The sequence below is a fragment of the Clarias gariepinus genome, chromosome 4 (genome assembly GCF_024256425.1).
Source record: "Clarias gariepinus isolate MV-2021 ecotype Netherlands chromosome 4, CGAR_prim_01v2, whole genome shotgun sequence".
Classification (NCBI taxonomy): Eukaryota; Metazoa; Chordata; class Actinopteri; order Siluriformes; family Clariidae; genus Clarias; species Clarias gariepinus.
The window spans coordinates 7,991,734-8,012,593 of NC_071103.1; the positions used below are offsets into that span (position 1 = coordinate 7,991,734).

Consider the following 20,860-nt stretch of genomic DNA (forward strand, 5'->3'; position numbering starts at 1 on the left):
AGTCTACTTCATGGAGTAAATACATCTCACATACACACACGCCAAGAATTTTCTCCAAAAATTACTCTACTGTTAAAATAATTAGGTATGTTTTAAAGGGGAAAAGTTTTTCCAAGCTATAGTTAGAACAGCATACTACTACGCACTCACAAATACACCACAGCACTATGCTAAACCTGGACATATAATTTTTGTAAAATCATCTGTATTACTGGTGTAACTATTGTACTTCAGTCTTGCCATAACTAAAGCTCATACTTTAATCAACTGCTTGCTTTCCTCCCCGCACCACCACATACATTTAGCTGGCACTTTTATCCACAACAACAGAGCGTAAAACGGAGGGTATTGGCAGAATGGTGGTGCTGGGATTTGAACTCATACCCTTCCGATGCACAGCCCAGGGTCTTAACCACAACAAGGGTCTGATTAAAAGCTTGGGAACTGCTGCAACTTACTCGCCGCACATCGGCGTAGAAAGAAATCAAGACATTTGATCACATTTTGTTGTAAACCAACAACATAACCAAAAGTAGACATCTGACTTCCATATATAGCAAAAATAATGTATTTTAAGAAATAATGAATTCCATATGATCTATTAGATCCTGTTAACTGAACATTCATGATGTGAATGTTTTAATAGAGCCATTTGCAAACTTGACAAATATTTTGACAATTATGAAAATTACCTTGAACACGACAGAACCAACACTTGGTGCAGTCATTTTGCTATACAATTAAGTTTTTCCCAAACCTTGCTCAAATCTCATGTTGATCTGATCATCTTACTTCTTCTTTAAAAACAAACTCAACAACGAATCGAACCAGCAGGAATAAAGAAATGTTTATTCAGTAATATCAATCACACAAATGCTTTTTACAATTCGATGAGTCTTATCCATTTCTTCCTCGATCTTCTGCATGTAAGTGGTCCTCCAACCAGTCAAAGCAAACACCCTCCTCTCAGCGTTTTATCCACACTGAAGCTGAGTGTAGGATGTTTACACCGACTGCAGCTGGACTGTCACTAAACTCTTAACAGAGGGAAAAAAAGAAGAAAAAAAAACGCTCAGGTGTACTTACACTGTTTAACCAAGCATGACAATCCATGCACTGTGACTCTTTAAACAGCTTCAGACCAAATTCAGCACAGATTAATGTTTTTTTTTTTTAAAAGAAGAAGAAGAAGTCTGCACCAAATAAAAAAGCCATAAATGGAAAGAAAGTACAGTGGTGGTGGTGGTCAGTGGGAGCAAACATCCAACTGAAAGCTCAACACTTCACACACAGCTTCCAGTCGGGGATGTTTACAATCACAAACAACCGGCTCAGTTCTCTCGCTCTCACACTCACACGCACAATCAGCATGTCCAGTACAGCAAAATCAAACACAAAAAGGAGAAGTACTCGATGGAGGAAAGTGCAGTGCAGTGCAGTAGTGTATGCGCTGCCCTCTACAGAGAGAAGCAGAAACAAGAGAAGAGACTCACTCTGCCTTTAAACCAGGAACATGATGAGGATGTTAATCTGAACACACACACACACACAGACATGTTTTTTTTCCCCTTACTGTGCATAAGATGGCAGGGTAATCAGTTTAGTTATTGTAATCTGTTCAGGTTACACACTTGGCTAAATCACTTCTTGTGTAGAAAGCGTCCTCTTGCAAAATACTCATTCCTGCCAAGAAGTCAAGATGTTACGACAAATTGTTACAGGAATAAAAGAAATATTCTCAGGTTTACGTGTCTTTTCAATAAACATATTTTAAAGCTTAAACACACTCTCTCTAATTCTCTCTCCCTCACACACTCACACACACACACCAATCCAGATAAGAAGACATGAAGCAGAGGCCAAGTTGTTTTTGTACCAGTTACAAAGTTGGTCGAAGAGGAAGCACACAAGCTAACAGTATCTGTGCGAAAACCCAGCCCGAAAACTTAACTTTGGTGCGGATTACAGACACAGAACGCCAGCTCAGTGTGCGGGGAAGTGTTTTAACACACTCGCCCGACACGGCTCAAAGTCACTCCGGCGCTGAAGAGCGCAGAGCGCGGCTAGCTAACTGCAGCTAACGCTCCGCGAGCACAACTCTCCGCCGCGGTCCGCGTCCTCTCGCTCCGCTAGCACCCCGCTACACTCGCCCTCCCTCTCTCTCTTCGTCGCTCCGGCTCGCCGCTCGGACTCGCGCTACACTTTCTTACGCGTGTATTTCCTCCGGCTCTCGCTGCCACAGATCCCGAAATCTCCGCCATTCCGCTTCCTTCCGTCTCTGTCGCTTGTCTTTAATTTGACCTTTAGTTACCCGACCGCGCGCGACATCAATGTTGACGTAATTGCCATGGTAACAGGATCCCGCCTCGTACGTGCAGCCGTGCGCGTTCACGAGAGGACGAAAGGCGCTAAGGTTAAGGACACCTGGGGCTGCGTTCCAATCCGCACCCTAAACCTGCACTAGGGTTCTGAGGCGCGATCTGATTTGGGACGCGGCCCCAAAGAAGCCCTGCGTGCGGATTCCTGATGTAATTTCCTTCACTGAGAATATCAGCAGTACAATTATTCTTTAGTGTGCACTCGGGATGCTAGCAGTAGCAATGCTAATAATCTATAGTGTTTTATAAGAATTAAAAGGACACTACAGTTTGACTGTTTTATGGTTAACTAAGGTGGCACAGTGGCTTAGTGGTTAGCACCGTCGCCTCACACCTTCGGGTTCGATTCCCACCTCTGGATTTGTGTGCATGGAGTTTGCATGTTCTCCCTGTGTTTAGTGGGTTTCCTCTCTCATGATTAGTGGTAGCCAGGATGTGCCCTGTGATGAACTGGCACCTGTCCAGGGTGGAACCCCGCCTTGTGCCATGAGATTCATGGGATAAGCTCCAGGCCCCCCAGAACCCTGTATACAGGATAAAGTGATATAGATATAATCTTTAACCAAACAGTTAAGCTAAAACATTATTAAATGCATTTATTTTGTAATATAAATCAGAGAATCACTTTAAATGTATACACAATTAAATGGTTAAATGTTTAGATAGTGATTAAAATATGTATTTAGTGAAATAATTTGTATAACATGATTAAAACCCCCATCAAGTTTTAATAAATAATTTTTTTTTTTCGAACATAGAACATTTTCTAGAGATTATTATAACTAATTAAATTCATTTATCTTCTTTACCACTAATACTGTGTATATAGGCAGTGGTGGCTCAAAGGGCTAAGGCACTGAGTTACTGACCAGAAGATTGGCGGTTCGATCCCCAGCTCCACCAGGTTGCCACTGTTGGGCCCTTGAGCAAGGCCCTTAACCCTATCTGCTCCAGGGGTGCTGTATCATGGCTGTTCCTGCGCTCTGACCCCAGTTACACTAAACAGTAATTAATCAAAATAGAGTTCAAATGGGACAGCAGCTTGAAAAATCATTATCATGTGATTTTTATACCTTTACAGTTCTATAAAGTCTTTTTTGTGTCTTACTTCATGTGTATTCTAAAATTGTAGAGTAAAAACTTTTTAGAAGCCAAATATATCTTTAAAAATTATATATAAACAAATATAACTGCAATATGCAGTAATATGCAGTAATATGCAAGTATTAACAATGTGCATGCAGGTTTGCAGTTTAAAAGGCAAATACAAGAAAAGAAACATTTTAAACATTTATTCTATTTTAAATTATTGTTAAAAATAATGAAGAAAACAGTTAACATCTTAAATGTTTTTGAACAAAAGCAGAACAACAACCACAACTGATTACACATTAGATTCATAGAAGGCCCTGGCCCCTGAACCCCAACTCCACACCAGCCCCATGTGTCTCTTGGAATAAAATGTCACAGCTTGAGAAAGAGGCCTTTGCTAATCAACACTCCGGTTATAAATAGACTAGTCCAAGCAGAAGCACAATGACACGTGATCACAACAAATCCTGGATATCTGATGGTTTATATTTGGCAGAGATTGGGGTCAACGCATGAATGCAGTCAGCACTGGTTCAGCTAATACTTCAGAAGTCACAAAGTAACTACAGTCCTGAAGTTTTGATGGAAATCCATGCAGTGAAATGCAACATTTCTATAAATACATGTAGACCAATTTGTATGCGTTACGTACCTGAATAATTTAACTCTGTTTAATGTTATTTATGTCATGCTTTCAACAATTTACTTTGTCACATAGCAGCTTTACAGAAAGTCCAGATGTAAAGTAATGCAACTTAAAAGGGAATTCATCCTCATCTGGGCAATACCAGTGAAATTATAAATTAGTGCTCTTCTCCTAATGTATATTATACATTCAACCAACAAATAGCCAGCACCTTTTGAGCAAAGCAGATGTGCAGATCAGTAATTTTAAAAAGACTACGGTTTCCTCCCACATCCTAATGCAGATTAGGTTAATTTGCGTTTTTCCTAAATGAGTGTGTGTGTGTGCCCTGTGATGTATTGCCACCCTGTCCAGAGTCTACCCTGCCTATTGCCCTAAGTCTCCTGGGATTGGCTCCAGGCCTCCAGCGACCCTCTATACAGGGTAAAGCGATATAGATGATGAGTGAGTGAACAACTACATACCGATGATGTGCTTGTTTCTATGGTAGTCTTTCCATAGTTATTTTTTCAACAGTAATAATAGAGGATCCAGGATTTTTGGTATCTTTTATTATAATGCTAAGTGTGCTAAGAAGACTTCCATTTGGAATTCTTTATGCTATGGTTATTCTTAGTTTTAAGTGGGCTTTTTTAAGGTGCCGTAATCATTATACCAGGTTGCTGGAATGTTTTTTAAAATGAGGGTACATTATCTAGAATAGTAATAGACCTAGTAATAGACCATTGACTTGATCATTGAGTCTGCCCTGGGGGCCTGGAAATAAAAGTTAGTATAAAAGGATGGACAGACTTATTCTTTTTTTTTTTTTGGCTATATGTAAGTGTTTGTACAAAGGACTTCACACTACAGGTAATTTGGAAATGCCAATTAGCCTGCTCTGCACGTCTTTGGATTGTGGGAGGAAACCGGAGTACCTGAAGGAAAGCTGCTGGGCATTCAGTATGATCTAATTCCTATGTTGATTAGGTTGCAAAAACAATGTATTTCTATACTTTACTTTAGCTTGGGCAACATAAATTCTTTTAATGTGGTGGGATCTGAGTGACAAGTAGTGCAGCTTACAGATGGTTGGTTTATTCAGCTTTTTTTGCTTCCTGGCCTGGGCGCTGGAATGCCACCAATTGACTATATATGATATTATCAGACATATTACTCATATCAGTGACATTTGTATGGTAATGTTCTGATTTGTTATGAGAAACTCAAGGATTGCAGGCTTTAATCTCTCCTCTGATCTGTGTATGTGTGTGTGTGTGTGTTTCCAAAGACATTTGTATTGTATTGTACTGTACACTGATTGCTATTTCTCAATCGTCTGTTTTGTAAGTGTGTTTCTGTTGCCCATCCATATTGTCCTGTTTTCTACTTAGAATTGCTACACTTAACTCTTCCCGGAGACTTTACAGATATATTGAACATAAAAATGAATTGAACTAAGTAACTCATAAAAAGAAACATCACACATTCTTGAACTCACCTTTAATAGCATTTCTTATAGCATTTCTTGCATTGGGTTGTTTTTTAAATTTTTGTTTATTTAATTTAAAATGAAAACATAGTGCAATTAATACAACTTTAAAAACAGGATTTTAAATACACAATTCAAAGTTTTGTTCAGTTTTTAATTAATATGTTTATGGTTTCATCACTGCATGTTTAATCTATTTTATTATATATAAAGCGTAATTTTTCTTGATTCCTGTTTTGTTTCTTCATCACTTGAATAAAAAAAAGTAATTAAAGGAGAAGTTTGGCAGACTAATAATTAACGTTAAATTACCACTGGAACATTAACAGTCAATTCTGTCATCTGTTTTTTTTTACAGCTGAGTATTACTGAACAGAAATATACGGAAGCTACATGTGATTTGCTTTTGTAGCACATACATTACAGTATATGCTCTCAGCCGCTCACATATGTGGCAACTTCTCCATCGATGTTTGATTGGATATCCACAAGAACTCGTGCAAATCGGCTCCAGTCCTCTGAATGTGGCACCGCCAGTTGCTAAAAATATATAAAATAACAACACAATTAACCTCACCTGTCATTCTCAACTGTCATGCTCACTGAGACCCTTGCATGCTTTCTAAACAACAATTTTGTATATATTTAATTTCCATTTGTATTACCTCTCCAACATCATAGATCCAGACTCGACCCTCAGAATCACCTGCTGCTATCTCGCGGCCCCCTGATGCCCATCTGACCCGGTTAAGAGCACAAGAGCCGTCCACTTTCACACTTACTGTAGGAACCTAGTAAAGGGATTATAATAATTTGCTAATTTATATATTGCTAATTTCATAATGGAATTGGCCTAAAATTAGCTAAGTTATTATTTAACTCAATGTAATGTGTAATGTGGCTGGGGTTTTGGCCCTTAAAAAGTAGCACTAGCATGAAATACAATAGTCATGCTGTTCACATGTGTAGATTTTTCAAGGTGTGTAAGTTTATATTCTTACTTCTGTGTCCTTATTAAGGTTCCAGATGTCCAAGCGACCCATTCCATCCACTGTAGCGAAGACGGCCGGGTGCACTGGAGACCACATGACATCAAAGATGTAGTCAACATTGTCCTCAAAGGAGCAGAGCGGTTTGTTATGCTGTGTTTACAGGACAGACATGACCAGCACATTAATAGTAATACAGTAAATATACTTGAAATGTATGCAGCATTCTGACCTTGTGATCAGTATACCAGTAACATTTAACACTGCGTGACCACTGCCCCTATAAATTACATCAACATTTTACAGAATAGAAATATAAAAAAAAAAAACTCTCATACTTTAGTCGACCACAGTTTGGCAGACCAGTCAAAGGATGAAGTGGTGAAGAGGTTGGAGAAATCAATGGGGCCCACAGCATTATGGCAGCTGATGCCAGTCACTGGCCCCTGGTGGCCCACAAACATCTCGCTAATACCAGGCCTACTGTATAGACAAAAGACAAGCACATCGTCAGGGAAATGCAACAGCTTATGCAAAATCTACATCTAGATACACTCACCTGCCATGCCGTGAGGCGGTGTATACGTTCCCTTCTTCACTCCCCACCACAAAGTTATTCACCTCACCAGCAGGAAAAGCCATTCCAGTCACAGCTACAACCTTAGATTTGCTATAGTGGAGTTCCATACTGTCCTGTAAAACAAAAAATAAAAACACAATCCTGTAATTGACTGCACACTCTTGTTTTTGGATTTTGACCATGTAATTGTACACAGATCGGCCATAACATTATGACTACCTGCCTATTAAGTATGTAATGCTCTGTTTGTTCTGTCATCTTTCTATTGGAACCAGAACCTTTTCCTTAATTTGAGTTACAGCAGAGCTTCTGGTGGATCAGACTACACGGGCCAGCCTTCAGTCCCGATGTGCACCAGTGAACCTTGGCCACCTATAACCCTGTCGCCAGTTCACTGTTTTTTTCTTACTTGGATCCCTTTTGTTATGTCTTGACCACTGCAGACCAGGAACATTCCACATGATCTGAAGTTTTGGAGTTGCTCTGACCCATTACAATTTGGCCCTTCTTGCAGTAGCTATATTTTCTAAATTTCCTTACAACTGCGGCTAAAAGATAGTGGGATTTACTAAGCAGCAAGTGAACTTTCTATCAGATTGTGATGGTCAAAGGACAGAGTCAGAGCAAACCAAAACTCTTGTGAGATGTTCCGGTTCTGCAGCCTACATTCCAAAAGTAATTCAAGAAAGAAAAACCAATAGAACTAACAAAAGTGCTGGTAAAGAACAAATTGTTTAAAAAAAGTTAATGCTGGTGGTCATGGAAAGGTGTCAGAACACACAGAACATCACTGTTATGGTGGGAAAGGGTGGGGATCTAGTCAATATTAGGCAGGAGGCCATAATGTTATGGCTGATATATTATAATATATTACATTATATTATATTATATTTTGACTGTTGTTATCTCTGCCAGCTGAGAAAGGTATGTCTCTTTACCTGTGGCTGAGAGAGCATATCTAAACTCCAGGAGCACATTTTGCCATCTGTGGACACGGAGACCAGGTTATGAGCGTTCTGCGTTCCCACCACATTAATGCTGGACACAGGATGCTGCAGAACACAAAGTGATGGTTGATTTATTAGCAGGATTGATAAACAGTGATCTGCACTGTTTCCACAAAGTCATGGTAAAATAATTTTAAATATGTTTTGCGAATTGTCTAGGGAGCTTCATGAAACCTGAATTGAAACAGCTTCATCCTTAGTCACCGATTTATTCTAGTCAAGGTCATTGGGTCTAGCCCAGGAGCCAACAGTGTAAAGCATGTATACACTGGATGGCACTAATAACAAACAAGCTCCACACCCTTATTTCCTCATAGGGGCAATTCAATGTTAGCATTCCCTCTACCAGCATATTTTGTAAAATGGAAGGAGACTCACATGGATGTGGGTAGAACTAGCAAAGAACTTCCACAACCTCCTTGGATTGACCTTGGGACCATCGACCTGTGAGACGGCCATGCTGCACACTACATTTACATTTAGTCATTTGGCAGACGCTCTTATCCAGAGCGACTTACATTTTTATCTCATTACATTGAGGGTTAAGGGCCTTGCTCAAGGGCACAACAGTGGCAACCTGGTGGTTGTGGGGTTTGAACTTGGGATCTTCCGAACCGTAGTCCAATGCCTTATCCACTGAGCTACCCCTGACTACCACACAGTCCTGCCTAATTGTCTTGCAGATTAACTGTAGTTCTTGAAATGTAGACAGATATTTTGTTGAGTGTGTTCTTACAGTATGAGCAGCAGTAGATAAAGGTGTCCTTTGTACCGGGGTTCTCCTGCAGGTCCGATTATCCCACAATGCAATCTGGCCGGAGTAAGTGCCCCCAACTACGAGGTTTGGATGAAATTGTGCAAAAGCCACTGACATCACAGAGGACTGCAGGGAGAGATATGTGAGATACATGTTTCAACACTGTTGCGTATTCACAAGAATTCACATAAGTCATAAGCGAAACTCATGCCAGATTATTTTTATTTAATGAAAATTCATTTTACTTTTGTACTGCATGCTCACTGTAATACAGTACAGCCGAGTGCAGAAAATGAATGACGTAGTTTATAGTAATAAGCTAAATTCAAGGTCATATTTATTATTAGAAGGGAACATGACGAGGGGGAGAGAAGGGAAGAGACAAATGGGCTAATTTCATTACTGCTGCTATTCAGGCAGAACACAAACAAAGCCTGACCTCAGTGTGCCTCAGCGATCTGGCCTGCAATTCAGTGTTACTCCTGGATACTGCTTGGATACTTACTAATTTACAAAGCCTGTGTGTTAAAAATACTGGTGCCTCCTAATGCAAAATCAATGTTTCTTATTAAGGAAATGCTTTAGTGTCAGGTTACCAGTCATGGTTCTATCTCCTTCATGAGTATTTGTTAGATATTAGGACTAACAACAATAAACAAACAAAGAAACAAACAAAAAAACCTGACCTGACAGTGAAATATGTATTCTGGGGTTGTCTTCTTAAACTTCATATTCCACACCAGCACAACTCCATCTGGTTCCTGTGGTGCATGTTCGTTCACATTGTATGAAGCCATGAGCAATTCTGAACACTGAGAAGAGGACATAAAAACATCACTGCAATAATAATCAAAACAATCACAATAAATACTGTAGATATACAAAAGAGTGTAGCAAAGAACTATCATTTAACATGTGATCAAATGCAAAGGTCAGTTCAGTAACGTCATAGAACCATGATGGTGGTAAAAGTGTTTTATTCTAGTACCTACAGTGCCATGAAATTTGTCACAGTTAAATGATTGAGATCATCAAACTAAATTAAATATTACACAAAGATAACCTGAATAAATACAAAATGTAGTTCTTATTTTATGATTTCATTTATAACTTAAAAAAAAAGCTGTTTATATCTACCTGGCCCCGGATCATTTAAGTGAGACATATATGCAAAAAAATACTTTTTCACGGTCCTGTAGCTTCCTGTCTTCAGATTTCAAAAACGTTCAACTTTTTTTGGTTTTCAGTGAAATGTAAAATTTTATAATTAGCACAAGGAGTAAAATTATTCTCTTGTCCAAGAATAATGTCAGTATAATGTACAGTGATAGAGAGATACTTTCCCAGTTAATCACAATTATTTTACATTTATGCATTACAAATTCAGCCTGGAAATAAAAGTGCAAAAAGTGAAATATTATAATTTACTTTTAGCTCAGTCACAACTTTATTCTTTTTAGCTCCTGACCCAACATTAAAGTTACTGAAAATATTTCAGGTAATGTACAGTACTATTATGATACTACGTATCACTTAACTGTTCACAAAAACTCTATGAGAAAGTTGTCTGTAGATGCACAAAAGACAAAAAAGGGATTACACTGATCTGAGCCACTTTCATTAAACGCTGCAAGTTAAAATCGTGCATGATGCTGTCGATTTATGAACTTTAAGCTTATCTAAATATTAATATATATATACACATTGTACGCCCACAGGATCGAACTACAGCAAGTGTGTTATTAGAATCCCTTTTGTAAATGTTATCATTTCATAGAGAGCTCTATCAAACCACCTCCTTACCTGCGATGACCAATCCAGACAGGTGACGACTCGATGTTTTGTCCATTGCTCATCATAAAATTGTTGGTTAAAGGACAGATTTAATCCAGCTTGCGTGTCTCTAACAAACAAATATGTTAACTTTGTATTAGTTTAACGTTAGATTATAGATAACAGATAACTTTCACCTTTTGAAAGTGATACAATAAACAATACACTGCATTTTAACATTGTACCTTATAACATTTAATATCTTTCTAGTTCATGCATTTATATACAGTAGCAGTAGCCCACATAACCTCCATTCATCATTGAAAAACAACCATTATAACACTGTGAATCGTTTCGAAGTACATCGGTGATGTTAAAAAACTTTGATGGTAACATACAGTATGTTCACTGTTTATTAGATTAAATTTCTTGTCGATGAACTTTAAATGATATATTGTATATTTATGTATCTATAAAATGGACCAACATTAAGTGTATGCAGTGCGTAACTTTACATACACACACACGCCATGTGTGTATCACTGCCGTGCTGAGAATGGTATATTCTCAGATGAGAATAACATCTGCATTATAACACAGTTCCTCTGGTGGTTCCTTTCTATTGGTTGAGGTGTTGATATAGTAACAGACAGATTACAGTCACTAATTGTATATAAAACGCACAAGGTGATGCACCTGATAAAATGACAAATAGGCTTAGCACCAAGTCTGATAAACTAGCTGTTACTATAGCATAACTAATTACATTTCATTTTTTCTTTTCTCTTTTCCATATCAGCAGACCTCCTCTTAAAGTGAACACAACAACAATCACAAGCATGCATCTTCAACATGTGGAGCTGAAAATTCGCGAGACAGTGAATACTGTATGTCTCATATTCAGCGAACATTTATCAAAACATTGTTTTAATGAGAAACGCCCTGACCTCTCTCTGTCTTGCATGTCACGTCCACTGTAGTCAGTAAAAATATCCAAGTCCTCAGCTAGTGTTCTCTCCACCATCCGGATGCTACGGTCAAAGAAGATCAGGAATTCCTCCGAGTGAACAATCTGCTCCTTCTCCGCCTCTGTGAGCTCCTTACAATCTTCTACAAAACATGAATGCATTCGTGAGCGTAACTTTCCGTTTATGCAGTGATTCTGCAAAAGTGTTGTCATATGAGGTCACCATTAACTTGCATGTCCTCCTGATTGTCGGCCGCCTCATGTTCCTTAGATTCAGGCTTGGGTTTGACCACAGGGGGTTCTACATCAGGCTTCTCTTCTGTGGAGTTTAAAAGAAGAAATTTAATATGACCTTGAAGTGTTTAGTAATTTATGGAGAGTGTAAAGAACATCTTTACAACCAAATGTCATATATTAACTCATATATTTAACTCAGGTGCTGTCCATTTCTTCTGATCTTCCTTGAGATGGTTCTACACCTTCATTTGAGTCCAGCAGTGTTTGATTACACTGATTGGACTTGATTAGAAAAGCCACACCTGTCTATATAAGACATTACAGCTCACAAGTAATGCATGTCAGAGCAAATAAGAATCATGAGGTCAAAGGAACTGCCTAAAGAGCTCAGAGAGAGAATGTGGCAAGGCACAGATCTGGCCAGGGTTACAAAAAAATTTCTGCTGCACTTAAGGTTCCTAAGAGCACAGTGGCCTCCATAATTCTTAAATGAAAGACGTCTGGGATGACCAGAACCCTTCCTAGAGCTGGCCATCCGGCCAAACTGAGCTATCGGGGAAGAAGAGCCAGCGGTAGCTCAGTGGTTAGGGCATTGGACTACGGTTCGGAAGACCCCAGGTTCAAACCCCACAACCACCAAGTTGTCACTGTTGGGCCCTTGAGCAAGGCCCTTAACCCTGAACTGCTCAGATGTATGATGAGATAAAAATGTAAGTCGCTTTGGATAAGATGAGTGAGAGAGGTAAAGAAGAACCCTAAGACCACTGTGGCTGAGCTCCAGAAATGAAGTTGGGAAATGGGAGAAAGGTGTAGAAAGTCAACCATCACTGCAGCCCTCCACCAGTCGGGGCTTTATGGCAGAGTGGTCAGACAAAAGCCTCTCCTCAGTACAAGACACATTATAAAACGCCTGAAGGATTCCAAGATGGTGAGAAATAAGATTCTCTGGTCTGATGAGACCAAGGTAGAACTTTTTGCCCTTATTTTTAAGCAGTATGTGTGGAGAAAACCAGGCACTGCTCATCACCTCTCCAATACAGTCCCAACAGTGAACCATGGTGGTGGCAGCATCATGCTGTGGGGGTGTTTTTCAGCTGCAGGGACAGGACGACTGGTTGCAATTGAGGGAAAGATGAATGTGGCCAAGTACAGGGATATACTGGACGAAAACCTTCTCCAGAGTGCTCAGGACCTCAGACTGGGTTTACCCAAAAATGTCAACAATTCTGTGTTTTTCTGTCAATATGGGGTGCTGTGTGTACATTAATGAGGAAAAAAATGAACTTAAATGATTTTAGCAAATGGCTGCAATATAACAAAGAGTGAAAAATTTAAAGGGGTCTGAATACTTTCCGTACCCACCGTAATCCTTTGGACTGTACATAAACAATAAAACAACGCTGTTTATTACATATACAGTATCAACCTTGCTGAGTTGGATTGCTGAATGCTGGAGGCACTGTATTGAGTTTTACCTTCACACTGGTTTGGTGCTACAGGCGTCTGGGTCTCTTTGCAGTAGGTCACCTGTTGTGTGGGCATGTAATCAATCTGTACAATCTCTGTTGTTTCAAGTTTCTGCAATCTGCACTTGAGAAGAAAATGAGGAACAACAGGAACTATTATCACATGGACCCTTCATTTGAAATTAATAAACTGTTTGAACACTTTAAAAGACTTTAAAATCTCACCTGTGTTCCGTGTCTGCTAGGAGCTGGAGAGCTGAGGGGTCCATGTCCCACTGCAACGTCCTGAACACACCAGGACAAGGGGGAAGATGTCATAATCATCAGGATAGAGGGTGAAAAGCATGCAATTTACTGTGTGCTTCCAATATACTGTATGCTTCATAATCAGATAAGCAGTGTGGTCGAGGGAAATAACATTAATATGGTTAGTAAAAAAAAGTAACTTTAGGCGATGTGTCTCGCTTAACATTTGCCATAATGCTTCATGCTCACAGACCTAAAGTGCTCTCACATGTTTATTTCAATACTAGACTCTCATTAGTATGCTTGTGTGCACCTCATTCATTTGACTCACATTTTTAACGACCATACTAGTTTAAACTGCTTTAAAGCGCATGTTTAAACACCATAGCCTCTCTTAAGACTACTTAAGCCCATTAGATACTTTTAAGACCAGAAGATCTGACTATCTCCATGGCACACATGTTCTCCGAGCACACTGAAACATTTGAAAAACGTCTTAACGAATTCAAATTTAATTTTTTGCCAAATGTTTCCATGATACATGAGAAAGAATGAAATTCTCCTGCTATGTTGGCACCCCCGCACAGTGGACATAATGAATCTAAGAAAAAAGCAAACAGAGACAAAACCTGAGTGACATACAGTACGTCTAACATGAATAGTGCAAATAAAAAAAAACTATTTTTCAAAAAAAGCAATAGTGCAAGCAAATACATGACAATATAGGGATAACTGACAACAACAAGAAAACAAATGCATAAGTGCTTAGGTTTAAAGCAAAGTAATGCAAAGTGTACATGTATTAAGAAAAAGAGCATTCCATATGTGAATGGTTTAGTCTGGTGAAGTAGGAAAAACAGCCAGTTTAACACAATTTTAGTAGAACAATCTTATTCATTTTAGGTAATTGAAGCAATAAATCAATAAATGCTTTTTAAACAAGTGGCAAACAAATTTTTTACTGTAACTGTGAGCCATTAATGTGGAAAATTTACATCACTAGACACAGGACATTTTACAGCCTTCATATCCATCACCATCAACACACTAATTGAATTACATTTACGTTTATGACATTTGAAAGACGCCCTCACCTAGGGAAACTAACAGAAGTGTTTTTAAATCTCTATCAAAAAAAATATATGCTGAATCTGGTTCACTAGGCCATTTGGAGTAAGAAACCATCAGTCTAAAAAGTTATGATGGAGGAGGTAACTAAAACACAGAAGAGATTTATTTACAGTCTGGTATCGCCCAAATTAGACCAGGTTTCCTTGTGAGTCTGGATCCTCTGAAGGTTTCTTCTTCATGTTCCTTCACCCTCACATCCAGCTTGCTCATTAGGGACATTTTTTCATATTTTTTCATTTTTAGATGTCTCTGGAAATTATTTTTTTCAGTAAAGCTGCTTTGTGACAATTTCAATTGTTAAATGTGCGATACAAATTAATTGAATGCAATTCAGTTGAATTGAGGTAAAGTAGTGAGACAAGCACACAGATATCACATTAAAAATATAATTTCAGTACTTCAGTAAGAATCAGGTCTTTAGTCTAAGGTTATTTCCACCACCAGGGTGCAAAAACTGAGAAGTGCCTTCATGCATGACTTCCTTGTACCAAGGTTGTGATAAATGCATTGTTAGTTCCTAGCATACCATGGATATACACCAAATTAATGACACTAAAATACTCATCTGAACATGCCAGAACTGTGCTAGATTGTTGTGTTTAAATCCCAGCAACTATGCAAGTATTTAATATTTATTAAGCAAGAGCCTTAACCCTTAGCTCAGTTTTATAGTCCAGCAGACAAATGAGCAAATGCATAATTTTTTTGTGTGTGATTTTATAGAATTTAGGATATTACAGTTATGTACTATAAATTTTACAGCACTTTCCTGGACACCCAGTTTGCCAGAAATTTATTGTAAAATCAGCCTAATTCAAGAGACTTCAGTGATCTAAGCCAAGAAACACTTTTCCATATACTGTATAGGAAAAATAAATGTATACATTAATTTATTATAAATGTATATACAGTATGTGGGCACTTGAAGGCCAGGGTGTACTGTATCAGGAAAAGATAAGAGATCATTTGAAGGACCACATCACCAACGCCAAATACACAAAAAAATATTTTTAACATATTTGGCGTTGGTGATGTGGTCCTTCAAATGATCTTTCAAAATTTGGTCTTTGTTTGAAATCCTAAATTCAGATGTCCTACAAGGATTCCGGAACACTTAAAAAATGTTATTAGATGTCGTTGTGCACTTGTCATTTCGTACCTAGCCATGGTTCCTCCCTCCACTGACTCCTGGCTCCCGTTCTCACTGGAAGTGCTCACTGATTGTGATGAAGGAGACAAAGGGGTGGGGACTAAATAATGAAAATAAGTATCCCATGTTAAAAGCTGGAGGGGCTGCGCTGGAGCCCGGAGAAGGGCGGAATCAGTAAAACAAAATAAATATAACCAATTAAAATGGTTAAATTAAAAAGGACAGGAAAACAGAGAAAAGAAACAGAGAGACTGTGTTATATATTTATCATTATGTCTGAATCATTTATAAGAACACCTGTACTTCATGTAGCCGCAGCAACAATGCATATAAAATACTGGAGATAAGTACTGATCAGAAGTCCAGTTTATTTTGATATCTAACATCAGAATGAGAAAAAATGTGAGTCTGAGTATTTCATAAACTCCTGATCTACAGGAAACTTTACATGCAATGTTCAGCAGACTTTACTCTGTATATGCCATGAGAAACAAAAACATCCTGCATGGGAGTGAGATCAGAAGTGAATAACCAGACTGGTCTTTAACAAAACTTTAATTACAACTACATGTACAACTATTTACAATTGTAAAGCGTGATTATTTGAGTTACTTTATCTTTCTCGGCAGCTCAAACATGCTTGGCCATTTTCTTCTGACCTCTCTTATCAACAATGCAGCAGAATGGTCATTCACTCAAAGTTACTGGATAAGAACTATGTAACATTTGCTTTGTTACTGTACTTAAGTACATATTTCAAGTATCTGTACTTTACTTAAATAGTTTTATTAGAGAGTACGTTATATTTTTATTCCACTACAGCAAACAGCTACTTTTTAGTTCACTACATTTCTGCATGGCATTGCCTTACATAACCACCATGGTGTATATAGTATGTCCCCTACACACAGTGTCTAGGTACTAGGATACTACCACAATTGCCTATCCACAGTATATTACAGTACAGTGTAGAATCGTGCCAACAGTTAAACGATTCATGTTAAAAGAACAAGTAATGTCTGCCATCTTTTCACCTCGCTTAAATCTTTTGATTATTTACAGAGAGAGAAAGTTTTACTAAGACATAAATGCTACTGTGAGCTAACACAAGATCAGTAACTTTAATACTAATGTGTCTCTCTTTTTTCTCAAAGCACAGTATTTGCGCATTTTGCCCCAACATTGCATTCACTTCATGACTTTTCCCCCCACATAATTCCCTGTAAATGGTAGAGGCTGTTGTGTATTAAATTCCCAGGAGATTTACAGTCATGCCACATAAATCACATTTTTTCCCATTCTCATGTCTGATGTTAAAATTAACTAAAGCTCTTGACCTGTATCTGCATGATATATATATTTTTTGCATAACATTGCTGGCACATGACAGGCTGAGTAGAAAACCGCATAAATTAACAGGTTTTTCCAACGAAAATAATGGATAGCAATTAACACCATGTTAGTGATCATATCCAAAGTAAGTTTTTAACCTACTATGACTAATGTTGCACATAATGTTCCTTTTTGTATTTGTCCAAGTGGAACTGAAATGTGGCCACAGTGTTAAATGACGCATAACTAAACATAACTCGTAGCTTTCATTAGCAATTTGTGAAGATAAATGATAAAATCAAGTAACTCAGACGGCTGGGAGTGTATATTTACACAAGAGTATATCAAATGTTATTCTATTCCTGGCGAAGCGTGACATACTGTAGCATGGCTTATATAAAACCTCATTTGGGAAAAAGGAAACCCAGATATCTGCACTTTTGCTTTAAAATGAGAACAAATGCACTTTTAAACACACATACACACACACACACACACACACACACACAAGTCATAGGAAAAAGAGACGCTTCTCTATTATATGCTCAAGCAGTGTTTTCCTGTGCCAGTCTTGGAGAAAAATGAGCCACAAACTCATACATTCTTGATTCAAGGTATCAGAGCTTAAATAACAGAAATCATTTTTTTATTGTACTGCTTCAATGCTTACTACATAAGAAGGTCTTGACAACATTTATTGTTATTCTAAAACTTGTGTTATTCTAACATTCTAAGTGGACTGTAACTAGTGTAGTTTTGAAATGTTATCACTCATTCATTAATAACTGATTTTATCCTGGAAAATGTAAGAAAAACATTCATAACTCATTCATAACTTGGAGCAAATTAAAGGCATAAATTCAGCCTGGTTTTTGGGCGGTGGAGGGAAAACAAAAGACCCAGAAAAAACTCCAGTTTCCACCTTCTTCACTTATCATACTGCGGTTTGTTTTTCTGTTAATGACTACATATGCTATACGTTTGCTTATCAAAGGCTGTAATGATGTTGAGGATATCCAGAAATCACAAACAGCTGGAAGGCTGGCATGGACATGATGAGGTATAGCTTTATCACGGCAACCTGTTCTGAGGATAAATAAATAATTTTTTCCATTATTTATGGGTCTCTGCTGTTCCATTCTTATAGCACACACATTGTTAAGTCTACAATATACCGATAAAGGGAAAATACACTACTTTTTTATTTTCATATAGACCAATCAGCCATAACATTAACATATTAACACTGATTATCAATTATACACCAGAAAACTGGTGGACAGGACCATGGGCAACCAAGGCTTGCCCACTGGGAACAAAGGCCATCCAGTCTTGTCCAATCTCACAGAAAAGTCAATGCAGGACAATTTGCTGAAAATGGCAAACTCGCTAGATCCTAACGCAATCAAGAACCAATGGGATGCACCAGACAAACAAGTCTGATCCACCCCACAACCCACATCACCCAAACGATCCACTGCCAATGTTCTGGTGCCAGACACCACAGCACCCTCCAGAGGCCTTTTGGAGACACCCCTGTGGCACAAGGAGACCCCAGTACTCAGGTGTTTATACTGTTAATATATTTAATATAGCTGATTGGTGTACATGCAATGAACATGTATTTTGCTCATGGATGTGGATGTTATTAGACATGACATGCCTTCTCATCTCTAGCATGCAGGTTAAAAAATGTATGTAAGTTAAATACCGAAAGGCAGTTCTGATGAGATCTCTCCACTTTTCAAGTCTTCAGATGCAATCTCTGCCATCTGCTGTACCTCGGACTGAAACCAACAAATGGTCATTAAAACAAGTTAGAATGCAAAAAAGAAGAAGAAAGAAAACAAATTATATTCACCTCTTTCTTCTTTCTTTCTTCTGCTTTTCTTCTTTTTTGTTCATGCATCTCAGCCACAAGCTGTTTTGTGTGCTCCAGTTTGGCTTTAATGCGGCGTGTGTCAGACATCTTCAGTGCTGTTTGTTCATACAGAATGTGAACAGGTCAGGTCAGTGTCAACACAACCATGTTTTCTTTACTCATTTAAAAAAAATTGTGTTATAATAAAGTCCATCATTGACGAGTTTGATCATTAATGCTACATTACAAAGAAACAAAGAAACAAATGGCAGTTAGAGCTTCTTTGATATTTATGCATTTATTTCTAGTTCACATCATTATTATGTTTTATCTAAATGTCAAAATAGCCTGATTGGTAAGGACTTTCCTTGTTTTACTCTAAAATAATACTAATATGAGATGTTGTTCATCCATAAGCTTTCTCTGAAGGATGGAAAGCAGAATAAAGCCTGATAAATGAACTGTGCTCCAGTTCTGCATGATGACAGTGATGACAGTTTAACCCTTAACAACAACAAATACAGATGTCTCTCATGTCCACCTGATTGAAGGACATGTAGGACACTGTGCACTGTTAGATTTTGTGAGATTTCCTGTCTCTGTGTTCGCTGTTGGCTTTGTGAGTGATAATAAAGCACATAGCAGGCTATCAGGCTAACAGATTCATTTCAGCTCATAAAATTTTAACACTAGGAATTACAGTATAACATCATTACTCACACATACACACACACACACACACACTAAAATAAACACAATGAGTTTTTATTTTCCATGCCATCTAATTGATCGGTACTGTCACTGTACCGTTGTTGCTTCCTGTATATGAGCTTTGGCGTTATTGGAGGTAGAACAGGCGCTTCGGAGAATTCAGTTCCCCTGTTTCCCGAGCGCGGAGCGCGGAGCAGTTCCTCAGAGCGACGGTGAATCTTTCTTGGGGAGCGGCTTTTAGAGACTTAGCGGTAACAGAGCGTCCGCGAGCCCTTTCACAACACAAGCAACTTCTCTTTCAATATCATACGTTTTCATTAATATGTAACAAAAAAACCCAATAATAATAATAATAATAATAATACTTTTTAGTCAGATTATTGAGCAGCTCTTTAGAGCAACGGTGAATCTTTCTTGGGGCGCGACTTTTAGAGACTTAGCGGTAACAAAGCGTCCGCGAGCCCTTTCACAACACAAGCAACTTCTTTTTTAATATTATACATTTTCATTAATATGTAACAAAACAAACCAAGGGTTATATAATAATAATAATAATAATAATAATAATAATATCAGATTATTGAGCAGCTCAATGTGAACTGAGGTGAAATCATTATTTATGCTCACAGGTGAGGTAAAAAAGTACATTTCAAGCTGGCCAATAATGAACAAACTTGCTTCCATCAGTTCACACTGAGCTGCTCTAAAAATGAATAATATTAACCGTACAAATTTTAAAGGTAATTGCAAATAAAAATCAAAAGATCTCTTTATACAATAAAACCATGACATTACATTGTTAACAGTCTTTATCAATGCAGCTTAACTGTGAACCCCTTTCCCCTCCTTCCTCATTCCAATTCTTGTTTGCTGCTTAATTGTGAGCTTATGTAAACCGGCTGCTGTAACCATACAATTCCTCTTTGGGATTAATAAAGTACTCATCCATACTTATAAAATGCTTATTTAAAATTCCTAAATGAGTAAACCCACAGGTGGCACAGTGGCAGAGCAGTTGATACTCCCTCCTCACATCTCCAGGGTTGAGGGTTCAATCCCCCCCCTC

At 38.2% G+C, this 20,860-nt stretch overlaps 1 protein-coding gene across 3 annotated transcripts; it reads right to left on the reverse strand.

The window, feature by feature from the left end:
* Nucleotides 1-5,686: 5,686 nt before the first annotated feature.
* On the reverse strand, nucleotides 5,687-19,979 carry dync1i1 (dynein, cytoplasmic 1, intermediate chain 1). Of its 3 annotated transcripts, none has more exons than XM_053494468.1 (17): nucleotides 19,891-19,979; nucleotides 19,084-19,199; nucleotides 18,934-19,009; nucleotides 15,900-15,990; nucleotides 13,589-13,648; nucleotides 13,373-13,482; nucleotides 11,884-11,979; nucleotides 11,641-11,803; nucleotides 10,724-10,823; nucleotides 9,607-9,732; nucleotides 8,900-9,046; nucleotides 8,095-8,208; nucleotides 7,136-7,269; nucleotides 6,915-7,059; nucleotides 6,589-6,729; nucleotides 6,253-6,378; nucleotides 5,687-6,127 (listed from the first exon to the last, which is right to left on the reverse strand). In XM_053494468.1, the coding sequence occupies exons 2-17, from the start codon at nucleotides 19,189-19,191 to the stop codon at nucleotides 6,023-6,025; spliced, it is 1,842 nt and encodes a 613-aa protein (XP_053350443.1). In that variant the 5' UTR covers nucleotides 19,192-19,199; nucleotides 19,891-19,979; the 3' UTR covers nucleotides 5,687-6,022. The 3 variants fall into 3 exon arrangements, with proteins under 3 accessions (XP_053350443.1, XP_053350442.1, XP_053350444.1); XM_053494467.1 differs by having other exon boundaries at nucleotides 15,900-16,038; XM_053494469.1 differs by lacking the exons at nucleotides 19,084-19,199; nucleotides 19,891-19,979 and having other exon boundaries at nucleotides 15,900-16,033; nucleotides 18,934-19,008.
* Between the last annotated feature and the right edge of the window lie 881 nt (nucleotides 19,980-20,860).